Raw genomic sequence first — 19,249 nt, forward strand, 5'->3', positions numbered from 1 at the left:
TTCTCCTTATTTAAACAAAAGAAAAATTACTTCCCACAAATAAAAAAAGTTATTAATTGATGGTCTTGGCTAACAAAATTGTAGGTATTTTCTGTGTGTTGCTTTTAACGTACCAAAAAGGCTCTTGATTTATAAATATGATAGAAAACTACTGCATCTTAAATGCTGTCTTTGTGCAGTGACTTTATACTTGTGGATCAGGAAGAAATATAATTTGAGTAAAAAATGTAAGTCGTGTAACTATTTGAAATAGTCCCAGTAGTAGTAAATGTCCTTTTAGTTTTAAGTGATGTTCATGTATAAATAAATTGCGAGGAGTACTTCAGCTTATTGGTTTTGTGTGTCTAAACATGCATCTTGCATTCTGTTTGTTTTCAAGCAGAAATAGAAAAAAATTGTTTCCTAATAACCTTTTTTCTGTTTACATTAATAATTCAGACTTTCAAAGCCAACTAAAACATGTCTTTTTCTTTTCTTGTTTTGCAGATGTTTTCCCCACCTGTAAATAGTGGAAAAACCAGACCAACTACACTAGGAAGCAGCCAGTTCAGTGGATCAGGTAGGATGCATCCGAGATACATAATGTTCATCTCACTGGGTCTTAATGTTTCAGCATAGTCTCCATGTTCTCAGAGTATTGTAGTCTTTCATTTGTGCATATTCTCATAAGATATTCAGATCAGTTAGAGATGTGCTGTTTTGATCTTTATAGTGCATTTTGGTAACTTTAACCTTGGCTTTCCTCTCTGTCTTAGACTATTAGCTACAGTACTGTGAAGTGTTGAATGTCTCTAGCCATAGTAACATGGAAGTTGTGTATTTGCTGTACTAAAAATGAATGACTGTGTTGTTTTTGTTTGAGAAAATCAAATCTAGCTGTTCAGTTGAAGAATTTCCTAGCCCCTCTGTATGAAGGGAGAAACCTTCTGTAAAATGCCAAATAGTTAAATACTCCTGACTCAAGGACATGCTATTTTTAAATGCAGTACTTAAGGAAAATGTGAGTTTAATACAATTTTCTAGTACTGTGTAGCTCTCAAAGATTTGGCAACTAGAATTTTCTTATGTTGAAATTTTATCCATGCATCTGGAAAGCAAGTAACTGTATATTTACATGTTGCATGTGTTTTGTGGCTTCAATGTATTATCACATTATCACAGAGTCCACCTTATAGCTGTGTCAGAGACCTTTAAGCTAAGGCTGTAATAGGAAGTAAGTGCAATTTTAAAACAGATGCTTTGTGTCATTCCCTAAAGGGAATATTTATTACTTATTACAAAAGAGAAACCAAAGTAAGTTTTTGATAAAACTTTTTATGTAGGTTCATCTTGTTTGAATACGGTGAAATGATATTTTTGATCTTATGGATACAACAAAGGGATGTTTGTGTTTTAGTTGATGAAAATAAATGTTTAGAATGCCAGTAGAGGAGTGAAGTAGTGGCTTGAAGCTTTGCAGTGACATCCCCTGTTAGCCTCTTAGGTTGTCAGGGCTGGTACTTTGGGAGTCCAAATGACGCTGCATTTTAGTAACACTCCAGGATTTTTGTTTTTAAAAGCATCTTAAGACTTCTCCATTGAGTTACTTTTCAAACTTTCCAGAGACTCTCACATTTAATGTAATGAAACTATGTAGCAAATATAATTGTTACATACTCGAAGAAGTCTGTTAGGTTTTCTCCTAAAATAAATGACTGGCTTTCTCTTCCTCTTTGAAAGTATATCAAGTTTAAGTTCACGGCAATAGTAAGACAGCAAATCTGTCTTATGATGTAGTTAATACATAAATTTTTAAAAATACAAATATTTAAGATAATTGTTTCCCTGAAGCTTGTTTTAAAAGACCTTCAGGCACCTAAAACTTAATTGTGGGGGGCACAACCTGAGCATCTCATCCCAGTTTGTCCTTGCTTTTCCTGAATGCGTAGAATGATTCTCTGTTAAATAATAAAGCTTTCATTTTTACTTTAGGTCTTAGAGCACTGCTGAGTAATGTGGCATGCCCTATTTGTAGGTAATGCTTCCCTTTCTTCCCTTGGATGTTTTAGAAAAAGAGAGAATGCCAGAATAGTTATTTCTTTAAGAGAAGCAGTGTAAATGACTCCTTGAATTTCTTTACCAACATGGTGTATACTCCTATAAATACTAATCCTCAGTACAACACTACAACTGTCAGACAAGCTACAACCTCAGCTGAGTTCCCCTCTGAATGATAGTAGTATATATTAATGGGTTTTCATTAAAAGTGTTTCTAGTTGTAGAAACGTACCGCTTAGTGGATTATATACCCTATTTCTGGTATTGTTATGATCTAAGCCTTGACCTAGGGTGATTACTCTGCAGGAGTGAGAGGTGACAAACTTCTTTATTAGTTGTGTTCTGAGACAGTGTTAAGTATTGTAGAAAAACTATGTCAAGATCAGCGATGAAGTACAGGCATTTAATTCCTAAGTACTTTGATTTAAGTGGTGGTCTTGCTATAATTTCAAGTGTTTTGTAACTTCCAGGACAAACAATACTTAAGTGTTTTTTTTTTTTTTTTTTTAACTGACCAGAGATCAATTTTTAAAGAGAAACATGAAAAGAGGAGGTATTTATTCCTTTGAGCTGTCTAGGACTGAAAATCACACTGTGCGCAGATTCCTAAAAAGTGCTTCTTTTTTTCTTTGGGTGTTGCTGCCTCTTACAGAGACTTTCAGTGGTTTTGATGGCAATTAGGGAAGTGAAGCTTGCTTTAATATCTTTCCCATTGAGCTCAGTTTTATTTTTGTGATATTTTTACAAGCATACTGAAGGAAAGTGCTTTATTTTTTTTAGTTGGAGTAAGACTGTGTTTATTGTTTTTTATTTTAAAGCCCCCTCTTTCTCATTTAAACTTAAAATAAATATCTGCAAACACTTCCCCTCCCCCTCCAACCTGTCAGTAATTTGAGATTCAGCCTAATGGCCCCCATTAAGTAGGTGAAGATCAATTGTATGTCTACATGGCTCTTAAGACTGTATATTTCTTGGAAATCTGATTTAGAAGGAAGGAATGCTCATGATGCTTTTTCCTTACTACCCACTGGTCCCTAGTTTAAAAGGGCAAATTAGTTGCTCTGAAAGAATGGTGAAGTTTTGTTTGTTTTTCAGGTATGGTTTTGTGAAGTGTTGGAAATACTGGGGTGTATATTATTAATCCTGATGTAACAAGCTTGATTTGCTTTCATTCTACAAGACTTCTGTTGATTATATTTTAGAAATATACGTGTAGTTGGGTTACATGAATAAAACAGCTAATACAACTGGTCTATAACTTGTAAGAAATTGCTGTCTTGGATTAACAGATGAACATTGTGCTTTGATTACAAGATAGCTGGGGCAGGCTTGCTTTCTACAGGTCAATCAGTTATGAATGAAAGCTGCAGATGAAAAAGTGAACTAATCTGATATATCGTAGTATATTATGACAGTAAGTCATGTAAGCTGCTGATAAAGTCAAATAACTTGATCAGACTGCTGGTGAAAATAAACATATTGGAAAAGTAACCTGATAATGTAAGCCTGTGAGTTAAGTCACAAAATATTCCTTGTCATACCTGCTGTACTTAATTCTTGTTCAAAACAGAACTTGTCAGTCTTTTCTCCTCCAAAACCAACTTCTGAAGATGAAGGCATTTCTGTCTCAGAAACTGTAGTAGAAGGTGCCAAAAGTCAGAGGTTTGTTCCATTGAGCTTTTTAAACTGGTAGTTTTTTTTTTTTTTAGATTTTTATATAAAATCTAAACCTTCTGTTACTACTGTGGCTAAAGGTAGTGTTTGTGATTTACAGTGACATTTTGCTTGTTTTGCCGTTATCTAAGCCATAACACGTATGCCAATACAAACTTGGATGATTACTGATTTTGCCCAACACCCTTTATTAATTACAGTAATTCCATTAATAACCAGTCACAATATGCATGTGCACACCATAGGCAATGGTAGTGCAGCTTTCCTATGGTTTTTAGTAGATTTGATCTCAATCTCAGTTTTTCCTGTAACTGATTTTTTTTTTTTAATCTCAGGTTTGGTACCCTAAAATAAATCCTTTTTGGTTTTTTTTTTTTGTCTTTTGCAAAGAAGAATAACTCTGAGGCAGTATTTTTCTGTGGCCTGCCATTTTCAATTTAGTACCTTTTCAGTGTACTAATAGCATTATTTATTATTTTTACATGTGGCTGTGCACATGTATCAGTGAGGTATCAGTCAAAGAGATGAAGTAAGATATTGTGGATGTATAGCAGAAAAGAGGGATAAGAGTTTAAAGTGAGAGGTACAGTTTAGAAGCTAAGTTGTCAAAATATGATACCTCTCTTGCCTGTAAGATTCTTCTGAATTTCATGAAGAATAAGTATGCACATTTGGATGGGAAGAGCTTTGGGCACAAATCTTGGGTGTACCCAGACATTCCTCATACATGTAAAAACTTCTGAATGTATCTGTTTAGATATCTGTTTGTATTGGTTTGGTCCCTTTTATACAAACTCAAGAGACAGGCTGCCCTTTCCACTTGTCTCTACTAATGTACTGAGTTTGTAAGGGGGGCACTGGACTGGGATAGTCTGCTAATTAGTGACTTGATGCAAAGACCATTTAAGTTGATAGCCTGCCATTAAACCGAGTGTCCCTAAATTAGGGCCATGTGTCTTGAGAATGGGTACAATGGCAATTCTTGAGCAGGTCTCTTAAGTTACCAGTGTTTCCAAAATTAACAAAACCTGACTTTGTCAATCCTGTGAACTCTTATTTCCTTTTCAATTTTCCATCAGCAGATCCTTGTAAAAGAAACAAAAAAAAACCCTTGCAAATTAAAAAAAAAAAAAAAAAGAATTTGGGAGAGTTACCTGGATGAACAATGGTTTAGATACGCTGTTCATTGATCTATGCAGTTGCTGAAGAGAAAAGACACTCTTACTGTGTCTTAAATGCTGGAAATCTGGAGTGGCCTGTTAAACATTACATCATGCAGCAGTGTAGCTTTTTAAAATTTTTTAATTAAAAAAATTAGCTTCATTAAAGCTAATACCTTCATTAAAGGTGAACCAGCAGACTTGGTAACCTGGTATTTCATCTTTGGTTTGAGGAGTGCTAAATTCTGTCCTCTCCTGAAGAGCTTTAGGAGAGTTGAAGAAGCCTTGTGCTTGAAAGTAGGAGGGTATCTGTGGCTTCTTTACCTTGTATTTTTTTTGTAGAGGAGATCCATGGATTACTCTTCAAATGGGCCAAATGCAAGTGAGATCAAGATTTCAGCCTGGATCTCTCACCTGTTGCATTTAGAAACCTGAAGGGTGATGCAGAGCCAGTAAACTCATGACTCTGCAGGTTGCCTGTTGGCAGCCCCTGTCTCACTGCTGCTGTCTCGTTTCCTCCTACCATTCTTTGCCTTGGGAAAGATAAATTACCAGGCATGCCATGAAAAGCCTTGAGAAGTATAGTGTATATTCCTGTGTGATACAGCTTCCATACTCCTGTTTAAGAAAGAGAAGGGGAAAAAATGTTGGATAAGTAGAGAGAACTGACAACCCAGCTTTGAAGCAGTGTATTACAAGATGTTTGTGGTCATATGGGGATTGAGGAAAAAGGGAGAGTTACTAAAACAGCTCAGTGTTCTGAATCTAGCTTGGATAGAAATAGGTGTTAGACCATTGTTCATTGCTGTTGACTTTGGTTTTGAAAGATGATGGTATGAACCTCATGACACTTGGTCAGAAATTCTTTGCTGTTTTCCAAATAGAACATCTGAGAATTTTGTGCTGGTCTGTCTTCTGTTTAGAGATATATTTGACACCATTAGTAAGGGAAACTGAGTTTTGCTGTGTTTGCATGTAGAAAACATACTTTCAAAAAGTTAATCCTGTATTTCCAGCAACTTTTTCCTTAGATGAGAGCAGCAGTGTGGTCATTGTGTTACGGGCACAGCATGCAACCTCCAATCCCCATATAAATATTACTGCTTTGGGATACAAGGAAGATCTTTGCAATGTTATTTCTGAGTGGCTTCAGAAGATCTGGGATTGCAGTAGTGCCTTGTTCTTTCCTGATGTGGATCTAAGGATGGGATTACCACCAGCAGCGTCCCTTCAGCCAGTGACTCTGTGCCCTGCCAAATTTTTCTGATCTACTGTAAGTGATGAGGAATATTCAGATGCTTTGGAGAGTGGTCTTAATGGCATGTGGAAGGAATATGATTTGAAATTTTGTATTTATCCAGACAGAAGATTTGATAGAAACGGAAATGTGAGGACTAAGGGTTTGAGTAAAGAGGGGGAAGAGCAGTATGAATGGGATTCTTATGTAGTTCTATGTCCTTTAATGTCAGCTGAGCTTGTAATCTCTCCCTGTAAAACTTTAGTGTCTGCAGCTTTTGCAAAGTTTTAGTGTTTTTTTGGGTTTATTTGTTTATGGTCTCTTTTTGATCTTTAGCAAAGGAATTTCATGTTAAAAGCTAATCATTCATACATGCTTGCCAAAGTTCCCCTTCCCCTCACTTCTTTCCAGCTGTCACACAAAGAGGATTTAACCCCTTAGTTGTTTTGCTGTCAAGTTGCTGTGACAGCTGTTTGTCTCAGGTAATTCTACTTTATCCATAGCTGAGCCTGCAGATACCATTATCTGAGTTTCTGTTAATCTGCCCTGTACTCTACTATTAACTTGGTAAACTATATTTTCCTGAAATTGCTAAAGGTATAGTGTAATCTTTTCAGGGCTGAACATTGTGTGTATTTATGAAGAGAAGGTTGTTTAAGGCAGTAATATAATACCATACCATTTAGTAAGACTGAAGTTTGTGGAGACTTTTTAAAATCAAAGCTGCACATAAACTGAAATAGTTTGCTAGGCTTCTTGAACTGACCTCTCTTGACCATGGAGCTGCAGTTCTGCTTGTTACTCTATTGTGGAAGGTTTATGTTTTCAGGGAAATAGCATTAGCATTTAATATTAGCATTGCATAAAATTTATCAAAATACCCATGGAGCCAGATGTGATCTATGGGATATAATAAATAAGTCTTCTATCTTAAATTTACTTCAAAATAAATACTAATTTTCATACTTGAAAATTCAGTTTCAATAAATGACCTCATGAAATAAAATAGCTTCTCTGAAAACCTTTTTTCGCAGGCATTATCTAGTTCAATGTGTTAGCACTTCTTCAGAAAAATGTAACAAAACTTGATTGGTTTTGTACATTCTCCTGTGAGGAAGTCACCAGATTTTAAATAAAGAAAGAAATAAGCAAAGGCAGTATTTTCTTTTGCATGTGAATTATTTGGAGATTGTTATTGAATATGCATAATTAGTTTTAAATCGTGTATTCACCTTCATCACTTTTGGTTATTAAAAGTTATAGGAAAAGGCAGGAAAAAATGTCATTTTAAGGATAGGAATTTTATTTTTAATATCTGAGGGTTTCTTTTTTCCTAGATTATATTGTAATGGACACTCCTGCATTTTGTGGGTTTTGTTTGCTTTTTGTTTATCTTTAATTAATTTGAAAATTTAGCAGTCCTCAGTTCTATTGCATACCTCAACCTGATGATTTGGAGGTACTTTGTGGTACTTGATGGACTTTTTAAATACTGCAATGCATTATTTACTAGTGGTTGTAGGGGCAAAGTTGTTTGTTTTTATTTTTTCTATTATGACTCTAAGATGAGATAATGATATTTTTTTTAATGTTTTGAATGAATGCCTTGTTTTTTCATCTGTAAAACAAAACTGTGTTTGTAAACACAACATTCAAAAACATAAAGGACGTACTTCTTTGGTGAAGATGTTAACTGAATACCAAGAATGATCTGAAAGAGTAGCTTTTGTTATATTTATAATATCTCACTGTTTTCAGAGGATAATCAGGCTAAAAAACACCCAATCAATCTTCAGGACTTTGTTAGATTCTTGTATACTAGATATGTGATTTTTTTTTTTTTTTTTTTAAGTAAAGGGCTGAAATTGGTTTAAAATACATAAACTTCACATTCTAACCAGTGTAATGCAGAAAAATCTTGCTTGACCACACCAAAATAATTTTTGCTGCTGTGTTAAAAGTTAGTATTTGGAATGGGGGTGCGGTGAAAAAGACTTGACTAAAAGTGTTTACTTTGTGATCCTGACAAATGCTCTCTGTAAATGGTAGTAAAAACAGCATAAAACTAAGGAAAGTTTATCTTGGACAGACAAGTTGTACCTTTTCATAGTAGGGCTATGGAAATGCATTTAAAAGATGGTCCAAAAGTGTACATTTTTGTTACAGCAGCAATTTATTGCTACATGGGAAATAAGTTTTTTTTTTTTACATAGTTGACAATTTCAGATTTATTTTTCTTCTAGAAATAACTTTTGTTTATTGCAGTGGATTTCTTGCTCCTGATCTTCTGCAGAGGTTGCCTATATTGTTTTTTGTAAGCATGTGAGGTATTTGTTACGCTACTCAAGTTTGCTTTGTTTTGGTAGCAGATTTTGTTGGGTTTCTTTTTGTTCCAGTTGTAGTTCCAGAGCCGGTGGTGTCTCCGTGTCTTGATCAGGTTGTTAGTTGTGTGCTAGTAAGAAGCTGAACCGCTTCTACTTTGCTTTTCATGAACAAACCTGTTGGACACATTTTGTGTTTAGCTCGTCTCTGGAAGAGATCTTTGCTGTTGCTGGAGCAGTGGTAACACAACCAAACTCTTGTTAGGCTGGGCTGGAGCTTTATGTTGAAATGTGTTCTGAGCCATATTTTGTGGAAGTTATATTTTAGATGGTATATTCTTTTCCTCCTTTTTAAATATAATAATTAGTATACTGAGCTAATTGTTAGAAAAACATACCTAGTTAATCAAAATCCAAATTTGGCTATTTCTAGCTGTGTACATTTTGCAGGTAAAATGCAAATGAATATCAGACCATAAATGTGCATGTTCTGTGTGTTAAATTAAATTGAGTTTAAAATGTATTTTACCCTTAATTCAGTATAAACAAAAAATCCAGAGGTGTTTTTAGTCTTCTGTAGGAGAATGGTATTCACTGTGTATATTTTTATTTTTTGTTTACTTGAATGCAAGATACTATTGTCTTGGTTGTTATCCCAAGAGCAACTGTGGCTACCCTATGAAATGATTAAATTGGATGTCTTTGCTTGTAGGACAAACATTTTTCATATTGTGCTGTTTCCACCATTTCCAGTGCGACACCTATCCCATTCCAGTTCTTTATGCAGCAACTTCATGAGTCATAATCCTTGCAAAAGAACACAGCTTAAAATAATCACTGATTGCTTCTTTGCAATTCTATTCACTGCCCATTGCAAATAAGAGCGGAAACTACAATATCATTTAATCCTTCAGTATTTGCTTTTGACGTGCAAAGTATTCTCTTGTAATAGAGAAGTAATCCACAAGGAGGGTAGCTGCTCTTTCATCTTCCTGAATGCTAAATGAAGCCAAGGCTTTTATGAAGAGATGGTGATTTAATGAAGATGACCGAGTTTTTGAGTAATAAAAAGCTTTTGTGTATTTCTAAAAATGATGTCTGGTGCTTACTACTGTAGAGCTCAAATGGCTGTATTTTGTAGTATGTCTTTGCAAGATTAGTGCTTGTGATGCTTAAGTGCAAGGGGATTGAATGGGATGGTAATGCAAAAATTTTTCCCTTAGCTGGATTTTATAAAACAAATGCACATTTCTGGCAATTCGTGTATAAATGAATGTCATGTCTGGCATGTGTTCTCTGCTCTGTGCAATACTTTTATTTTGGTAACCTTGAAAATATCTCTGATATCATATTCCCTTGCCAGAGGACAGAAGTAAGCACACCAAAAAGTGGAGCATAAAGTTTGTCAATACTACTTATGAGCGGGACATCTGAATTAGATACTTGTGAGTATTTGTAAGATGTTGAATTCAAAAGCTCCTCAATTAAAAAACTCCCCCCAAAAATACCCAAACAAAACCAAAACAACAACACCAAAAATACAAACAAAAAAACTCAATACAAAAGCCTAAAAAACCTCCCAAACAGGCATTTTAGTTTGTGTTTTATTTGGATTTGCATATATTTCTTCCTCTTTCAGTTGTTAATTTTATTAGTTCATCCGCAATATTTTTTTGACAATCTGCAATATTACTACTTTCAAAGCATGTCAGATAATGCCTGATACTTCAAAAGAAGGAAGTGAGTGGATTTAAAGAATGCAAGACCGTATCTTCTCCAGCACATACACCCAACAGTCTTACCAGGCCTTCAGGACGGAAGTGCTGTACAGTTCAACCAGAAGGAGTCTTAAAAGGGGCTAAACAATTTTAGGAATTGTCAGAAACATAGAGAGTGCAGCCATTTGTAATCTTCATTGTGCATGGGAAAGATAGATCTGATCATCTGGGGTGAATGAACTTAGGTGAGCAACAACAGGCAGGGTTTTGTCTGTTTATGCAGACAAAATGTATGTAACTGTTACCTTAGTTTTTGAAAATGAACGTAATGAAAATGCAGAAATGGTAAATAACTTAAATTTCCTTCTAGTGGTTTTTAATGGCCTGGATTACTGGCTAGTCCCTGTGTAGTAGTATACAAATTCTCACAAGTGTAAGAGTGATGTATAAGGGATGCCTAAAACACGGCATGTTTGGTGATTAAATCTCAAGATGTCAAGGGTGTTTTTGTGAATTCATTTCTGGGTAGAAGGTGAAGCATTGTAAGAGATTGCTTGGGTGTTTTTAGTAGAGCGATGTAGTAAAACCAGAGTTCGTAGCTGTGTGTGTGTGTTATACTCATTAAACTCACTTTATTTCAAGATACTTGTTGAGTACTGAGTAATTGTTTCAATAATTTGCTTCTTTGCTATGTACTAACCCTTCCCTTTTCCTTTATCCTCATCCCGTTAGGGGAATTTGGGACCAGAAAAGGGGTAAAAGCCTGAATATAGGAGATGATGTGTAATGCGATTTGTATTCTATGCTAATGATAATGTACTTTTTGGCCTTTGAATAGTCTAAATTTGTTTAATAAGGTGAATGGTAATTTTTTTCCCAGGTGCACCAGTTTATAAGCAGGAAACTTAACTGAACTATCATAAAACCCCCCTGCTTTGTACCGTACATTCCTGCAAGTGCTAACTGGCATGTGTGTGACAGTGCCACTTGTGCTGCAGCGAGCACTCTGCCGGAGTTTGGCCATCTCTCACGAGTGTGTCACAGGTTGTCTCTGAATTGGATCCTGGAGAACATGCTGTTGCCATAGCAATGAAAGTCCTTCTGAAGGCAGGATTCCTGGCAGAGCTCTTGCATCTCCTGAAGTGCTTGGTGCATTGATCTGAAAGTACCTTGTCAGTATTAGCACATGGCGGAGTAAAAAGAGCGGGAAGCAGAGATTTCCTTGAAATACATTATTTGCTTCTTTGGTTGGTTGAATCCAATGTTCATAAAGCTACAGCTTTTTAAAATCTTACTCTGTGAACTTTTTGTGTATTTAACATACTTAGCTTGAATGCACTTAGAGATTGAATGGTTCTAACAGCTAACCAGTGTTTATTGCCAAAGTATCACTGAGTTTCCTACAGTACTTGTCCCTTTTTGTACCTGGAAGAAATATTTTTTGAAGATTTCCTCCATAATTTTGGGTAGTACAAAACAGTTGGGAAAATGCACTGCTTCATTCATCATCCTTTTCTAATTCACATTTTTGTAAGTAAAATGGTTGTCTTGCTACCATATAAATCTGACACTAATGGGGGAAAATCACTTGCAGAGATGTAAAGTTCTGTATTTATTTGGAAAATATACTTTACATAGGATCCCTTTTCCAGCAAACTCGGCTCTATCTTTGTATATAAATACTTCCTCCTCAGATTGTAGTTACCAAATGTTAATTGTTTTCAAATTATGAAAAAGCGATGAATTTCTTGTGTCACATCAGATAATATAGTTTTTTATATGTGAGGTTTTTCATCAAGATGAAATGTGAGAAATCAGAGACAATTTTTAGAGTACAGACACTCTAGGCAGCCGTAATATCCATTTCTACGTGTGCTGTCAGGATGGAGTTGATTAATTTTTTGCTTATTTAAGAAGATAAAAAAAATTAAATCTGAAGAATTGAAAAAAAAAGGATTTTTTTAAAGTTTGGAGACAATGTGATTAACACTGTACAACATATTTTATGTGGACTGGGACTTCCATGTGTAAGTATTTATTTTTTACTGAAAGAGCCTCTAGATGAGATGAGTTCTGAAGTTATCCATTTAGCTTTCTCCATCCTTTAAATCTGTTTATGTAACATAGTCTTTATCTCTTCCACTTTTTCTGAAATAGATAAAAGTGAGAATTAAGCAAACACTTAATTCTTCTTTCTCCTTCCAAGTGAAATTAAGGAATAATGAGATAATGAATACTTTATTTGTACTTGAAAAGAACTTTCTGCCTGCTGCAGCAGATGTATGCATGTGCCATACTAGAGATCCTTAGCTTGGGTCTTGTTTTTCAGTCCCTGCCTGGCCTTGTCCCTTTGTCAGCGCAGGAAAGCAGCACAGCTCCAGTTGGCTTGGCCTTGGGAAGCGTCGCTGAGCTGCTGCTCTAAGCAGTTCAGCCAGGACTTGTTACTTACAGTTTCTACACGTGTTTGCCTAACCTGCACAGACAAGTTGTGGTGTGAGTGACCTTGGCATGGGGACCAGATACTGTACCAGGGAGAGGTCAGCATTGATCACAAGGAGAGTATGAACCGAGGGAATCAGACTCTGCAAGGTGTCTGCTTGTTGTTGTTTTCCCCTCTTAAGCAAATTTAATGCCGCCTCAGCAGACGTGCGTCCTAAAGCTCTGCAGCTATCCTTGGGAACGAACATAGCATTAACAACCCAAGTATCTTCTGACTGTTGTGCCAGTTGGTCTCAAGTCACGTTTGGGAATAAAAGATCTTTCACAGCTCCAACAAATGTTCTATTTATGTGTCCTTTTAGCCTTTGAGTCAGTACTGATTGAGTAGGCGCTGTTTTTGGGATTGTGGCAGTAGGGTCGCTGGCATACATTGAGATAAGCTCATTGTGTTCTGAATATGTAAGTGTGTATAAATACTGGCCTGATTTTGTCAGGCTTAACAAAGATAGCATTTTAAATGAGTTTAGTATGAGGAGTTAGGTATTTATCTTTTTAAATTCGAATTCTGAAATAGTTTTATACTTGTGTGACTAATCCTTGAATAAAATGCAGAGATCATTTAATTCATATAAAAAGCTTCCATATTGAAATATTAACTGCTTTTCAATATTCTGTGGTTTTATAATCTATGCTATTGTTTTATTCGATCTGTTAAATTATAGGAACATGGGATACTGAATAATGAACAAAATACATAATTCTTGAAATTAGATTTTTTTTTTGTCTAAATAACTCTTAATTCATATCTAAAAATTCACTAGGAATAGCAAAGTCCTAGGAAATATTATTAATCACTTTCTACTTAGTGCTGTTATTTTTGCAAAATTGTAAAATTTTGTAATAAGTTAAAGCAGGCGTTTTATCTCCATTAAAAGCTTTTGTCAAGATTGCATCATTGCACAGTGAAGAGAAGATATTCTTGAGTTTTGAAGGATATAACAAAGAGACAAAATTTCTGTTCCTGTTTTGCTACATCATTGAGGAACTGCCTTTCTTTTCCTTTTCTATTTTCTGATTTCCTCAGCTGTAAAACGAGGGTTAGTGTTTACACTGTAGAACAGACAAGAAGTGTTTTTGAACTCACTCAGTTAATGTAAATGGTAGTCTTGGAATGGGTTAATATCAATAACCTCATATGACCTAAGCAGAGTTAAATTAGCTTGCACTGTTTTCAGTGTCAATATGCACTCCCTACTTTTGTATTTAGTTTGATGTCTCTGCTTGTTTAATTCAATCTTTTACTTACATTGATCAAATTTTGGGGTTTTTCTTTTTCAATTCAGTTCTTGCTGTGTCTACCATACAGCTTCTTAAATGAAAACTCTGTTATTTAAAAATGTGGAAATGCAAATTTCAGTCTGGGACTCATATCAGCATTACAGAAACTGTTTCAGCACACCTTCACAGATTACATATGCATCTAATTTCAGTAAATTTTATTGGAATCTTATCCAAATAAGAAAACACAGATAGATACATTTGTCTTAAATTTCTTCAAGGAAGAAAATTTCTGGTCTAAAAAGGTTTCCTTATACGTAAACAGAAAACAACCCTGTCCATAGCTATCCTTTGTATTTAATGGATTAAATTCACTTTGACAGCTGGATATATGTACCAGTGTCTAGCCTATGGCCATGATCTAATAATCATGGATATGGTAACAAGTCGTCTAAAAAGATTCAGTAATCAAGTGGTTTTTTTGACAAAACCTACTCTGACTGAAACAAGAGATGTAGCTGTGTTAAATGTGGCTGATCTGGATTCTGAGTACTTAAAAAATATCATTTGTGTTGTTATAGACAGAACCTATGCTCTAACAGCAATGGAAAAGCTGATTGTGCAACAACAGAGTGTGTCTTGAAGTTGGGAGAAAAATTTGATTTAACCTAACGATCATGAAGAACTTAGTTTCAAAACAATAATTTCTACTTCCCCTGAAGTGCTTTTTAACTTGTTTGCTTCTTCTGTCATAAAAATAGTTGTATATCATTAAATGGAGCCTTTTGTGAAATAGATGATTTTTCTATCATAATTCTGGTATGTGAGGGTAAGTTTAAGAAGTACTGATGAGTAAATACATGTCAAAGGGGAAGACTTCAAGCACTACAGATATTTTGAAAACAAATACTTCACATATTAACGGTGTGCTTTGGTCTCAGTTCCATTTGATTAGTGAAACCTATTTTGTAAATAAATACTATTTAAGTGAAAAACAGTGTCTTGGCCCTCAAACAATTCTTTGAACCTCAAAATTCAACTACCATATTTTCCAAAACTAGCCTGTTGTGACTCTTGTTTTATATTTGGTTCTTGCTTTTGGAGAAAAAAAGCTGCTTTACATCCTCTAAACCTAATGAAATCAGCCAGGCTGGGATAAAAACAAAGGATCCAAATATTGTAGCTTTGCTATCCCTTCTTTTTATCTTAAATGGAATTTCTGATGTACCTAGTGGGAACAATATTTTAGGAAACACTGAAAGGAGAGAGAGTGCAAATGAATTTAAGGAATTAAAAATTTTTTTAGGAAGGTGAACTAAATGTTGACCCCAATTTATAGATTTCATTTCAGCAGCTTCTGAATGTGATACTTATTGTGAGAGGTTTTTTTTTGTTTGTTTGTTTATTTTTTTAAAATTCATGTCTGTTTTCCCATTTCTTTGTAATTCAAGAAATTTGAGGTACTTATTTTTAAACTTCACAGCAGCTTTTGTGAGAAGTAGGATGTTTACACTGAAGCAAGTATTTAGGGACACACAGAAAGCTGAGGAAATCAGGAAGCAGAGATATTTTCCAGGGAAGTCCATAAGATTATCTGGTTGAAACTGTTAATGTGGGAAGGCTATTTGCTTTGTGCTTGATGTGCAAGAAACTTTTGAGATTCTTATCTTTTGAATTCTTGCTAATGTAGAAATTATACATTTGATTCCTGTTATTATTGTAGGTAGGTTTTTTCTCCAGCTTTATATTGAAGAATATATGTCTTTAAGTGGTAGTGAAACAGAATATGAAGGCAACTTTCATGTTAATTTTGGTATGATTGTGTTATCCAAAAACTTAAACCGAATCTTAAGAGCAACAGCATTTGTAAAGGGGAGCATCCACCTTTGAAGCAGGGAAAGAAAGAACTATGTGCTCTTGGGCCCTTCAAGCAGGTGGCCAGGTCCACTCTCATGTGATTACTTTTGTCCACAACCAGATTTTGTAACTGGTTAGGGTAGCTGAGGATGTCTTTCTTCTGGACTTGATGTGAGTACTTCTCAGTTTCTGAATTAATTATTTTTAAAACGGACTTAGTTTTAAATTCCAAGGCAAAAATAAAGAGGAGGTGTAAAAGAATTACTGAGTTTTATAGCAGTTTGTTAGTGCTGCTTCTTCTACTAGTAAGTATTAATGGCATTGATAAAACTTTGCTAATGTAATTGCTACTGGATAGCAAGGAAAACAGTAAACTTGCTTTACTTGGGCTAGATTTGAATTTGGATGTTCAGCTGAAGTTCATTTATTTTTAAATTTTATTTGGTCATTTTCATTATCCAGGGCTTAATTTCATCCATGTGGCTAATACAGTTAGCCGCTTCTAGGTGTGTGTGATTGCTGCAGGCATTTGTAGGGGATGAACCAAAGGAATGCCAGTCCTGAATGCTGTATTCTGTGTTGTGATTTCCAGTTAGGCTTTCTAACATCTGTTGATAGACAAAATGCCCAGGGACAATTCAGTAATTTTCTTTCTCATTACTGTTCCTGGTGATGTGATTTTAATTTTTTTTTTATGAAGATGTCTTGAACAAGAAAAGAAAGTGGGCAGAGAAAAAGAAAGTGTGTGGACATAAATATTAAGAATAATGTCTATGTTCTGGAGTACAGTTGAATTTAATGTAAGGATAGTCTTCAAGAATCCCAAGATTGTCATAATCACCGTTGAGTTTTAAATATTTTTCCTTTTAAAAATCACTTATCTTAAAGTTTCTTCTCACATACACATATTTCTGGAAATGTACAACTGAAAATGTGAGTTGGAGGCACAGCAGTGTCTGCAATCACCCCTGAACCAGTGACAGATTTAGTGTTTTCAGACTTTGCATTCTCATGGGGCTGGGAATAGGCTTTTGAGTTGTTTTTAGTCTGATTTTTCCTCGGAAACCTCATGATGGATTAAATTTGAATGCAGGCAGATTAAAAAAAAGAAAGATATTTTATGTTTCCAGTCCTTTTGGAAATGATCTTTGAAATATACCATATATAGGACTAATTGGTGTGCAACTGGAATGATACTATTGAGAATTATATTATTTCTTCATAGGAGGTTTGTTGAACTTATTCAGATAAAATTTAGGACTACAGGGAAGGGCTTAATTTCTCAGCAGTCTGATAACTTTGGAAATACAGGCCACTATTATGACAAAATAGGAATTTGATATCTGTACCTCTTTTGTAAATTCTGTGCCTTTGTTGGTTTCCTTTATGCATTTTCTGTTTTCCTTTAAAAAAACCCAAAGCTAACAACCAACTTAATATCAAGCATTGCTTACACCTGTGAAATTTTGTGTTGTGTTCTGTAGCAGCAGTGGTAATGAACATGGTGCTCATAATGCCAGTAATGCAGGTTTGATCCCCATATGGACCATTCACTTTAGAATTGGGCTTGATGATCATTTTGGGTCCCTTCCAACTCGGAAGATTCTGTGAAAAAGCACTAGAGCTACCTGATGTACTTCTGTCAGCACTGGAATATCTGGCCATATTTTTGAATTTTTTATTCTTGATTACTTTTTTTCTTTGGCCTTAAGGAATTGATGGAGTATGTTCAGTTAGTACTTTCTTTGTTAGTTTTCCCGGATTTTAGATCATTTGCATTTCTCTTATTTCAGTTAAAGATGTAGCTTTCGATCAGTAAACGTGTCAGGGATACTAGCTGTGTTGTAAGTCAAGCACTTAGATATCTGGTTTATTTGGGGCAGTTAATTTGAGTCCTTTATAGACTGCAGAGGAAATATTGACAGTGTAAAGTTCCTGCAAAACTAAGTATTTTATATCTGGTATAATAAAGTTGTGTCATTACCTTCATTATGACAGTATTTTGCTATTGAAATGTAATTTGGATGCTGGCTTAACAGTCCTGTGCTATTGAAGTCACTTGCTAGTAGTTTTTACTCTTCACTTTGTATATGAATTCACACAGTCTCAGACATTTTGGGACTATTGTTGTGAATTCTAGTTATCTCTGTGCTGTAACTTTTCCCTTTCAGGATTTCTGTAAAGGGTGTCAGTGAACAGAAGTTATTGGCATAATGGCTCCAATTGTGCACATAAATCTTCTGTTGCTGTCCCACAGTGAACAAGCCTTTGCTTAAGTGGCCTGTCTGGTTTTCTTCCTGCCTGTGAGTGATAGGAGTCAAGCTGGCTGGGAGCCATTTGTGCATACAGCCAGCACTGCACATGTGGTGGGGTTTGGTTGTGGTTTATGTTCTGCAGTGAAATTCATTCTGTGCTTATTGCCAGCCTGTGCTGGAGAGCAGAAAGAGGCTGTTAGGATTTGCCTGTTTGGAGGCAAGGTCTTCTGGGGTGTGCCAAGTAAGGTTCAGAAACTGTTATCTGCCTATCCATAACTCTGTTGTAACAGCTTGGGGCAATGCCAACCATTTGGAAGTTGTCTCTGACCTTTTTGTGTTTGTTAAGTAGTTATTCACTCCTTTACAAGATTATTTGTAGGGAAGTAGAAGTCCAGAACAGGTGTGCTTTCATAGCCTGTAAAATCTCTGTTGGTTTTTGGATGTGAATTTGGCCTGACACTGGAAGTGCATTGCAGAGGAGAGAGCTGGCTCTGTGCTCAAAGTACACTTTTCTCGATAGGCCTCTAACTTAGGACTTCAGGCTGGAGCTCTATTTTAATATGTTCAAGTATTTCTGTTCTGGATATGACACATTTTGGCCTTTTTGTATTTGGCTTTTCTAATTTGACTTTCTCTTTGGGGATTTTGATGATTTGTCTTAGCTCTTTCCTCTTGTTCTCCTTAGTAATAGAGTGAGAGAAGGTAGTCCTAAGAAGGGTTGTATGCTCATTTGTTTCAAATAAAATTTGATGTTGCATGTCCTTAAAGAATGTTTCCTGTAATATATATCTGGAGCTGAGAATGGAAAACTTTTGAAGTAAATGTCATGGTAACACAGGGTGCACTGCAGTGAAGGAAGTGCCTTGGTAAGCGTAGATATTGAAGTAGGAGCTTGCTGAATGTGTGAACATCAATTCCCTTTCCTACTGCCAGTGCTGACAGTGGAGGTACTGACAGGTGGTCAGTTGCTTCATATTATTAAAAAGCAACAGTAACAACCCCTCCTTTTATCTTACACATCTTCTGACTCACCTGGATATGTCTGGATATCTGTTATTAATCCATATTCTTTAGGAGGGGCAAACTGATTAAGAAGTTTGTCCTTTGGTTTTATATTGTGGCTTTTAACTAAGTTAGTTTTTAAGGAAAAAAATCCTCTCTCAGAAAGGAGCTCTACTTAAAACTCTGCTTTTATTATGAGGATTATTAGAAATAGAAATGTGGTGGTAAGCTTATGTCTACTCAAAAGCTTGCATGTATTTTGATTCAAATG

General features: G+C 35.4%; 1 protein-coding gene across 8 annotated transcripts in view; it reads left to right on the forward strand.

Annotated features, from left to right (window-relative positions):
• The window catches only part of TCF12 (transcription factor 12), a 162,312-nt gene that overhangs the window by 1,561 nt on the left and 141,502 nt on the right, over positions 1 to 19,249 (forward strand). For all 8 annotated transcript variants that reach the window (XM_068204050.1, XM_068204049.1, XM_068204053.1 and 5 more), the window contains exon 3: positions 487 to 559. In XM_068204050.1, coding sequence (XP_068060151.1) covers positions 487 to 559 — 73 coding nt within the window. The remainder of the gene's footprint in view (positions 1 to 486; positions 560 to 19,249) is intronic.

Source organism: Anomalospiza imberbis, chromosome 13 (genome assembly GCF_031753505.1).
Source record: "Anomalospiza imberbis isolate Cuckoo-Finch-1a 21T00152 chromosome 13, ASM3175350v1, whole genome shotgun sequence".
NCBI classification, from domain to species: domain Eukaryota; kingdom Metazoa; phylum Chordata; class Aves; order Passeriformes; family Viduidae; genus Anomalospiza; species Anomalospiza imberbis.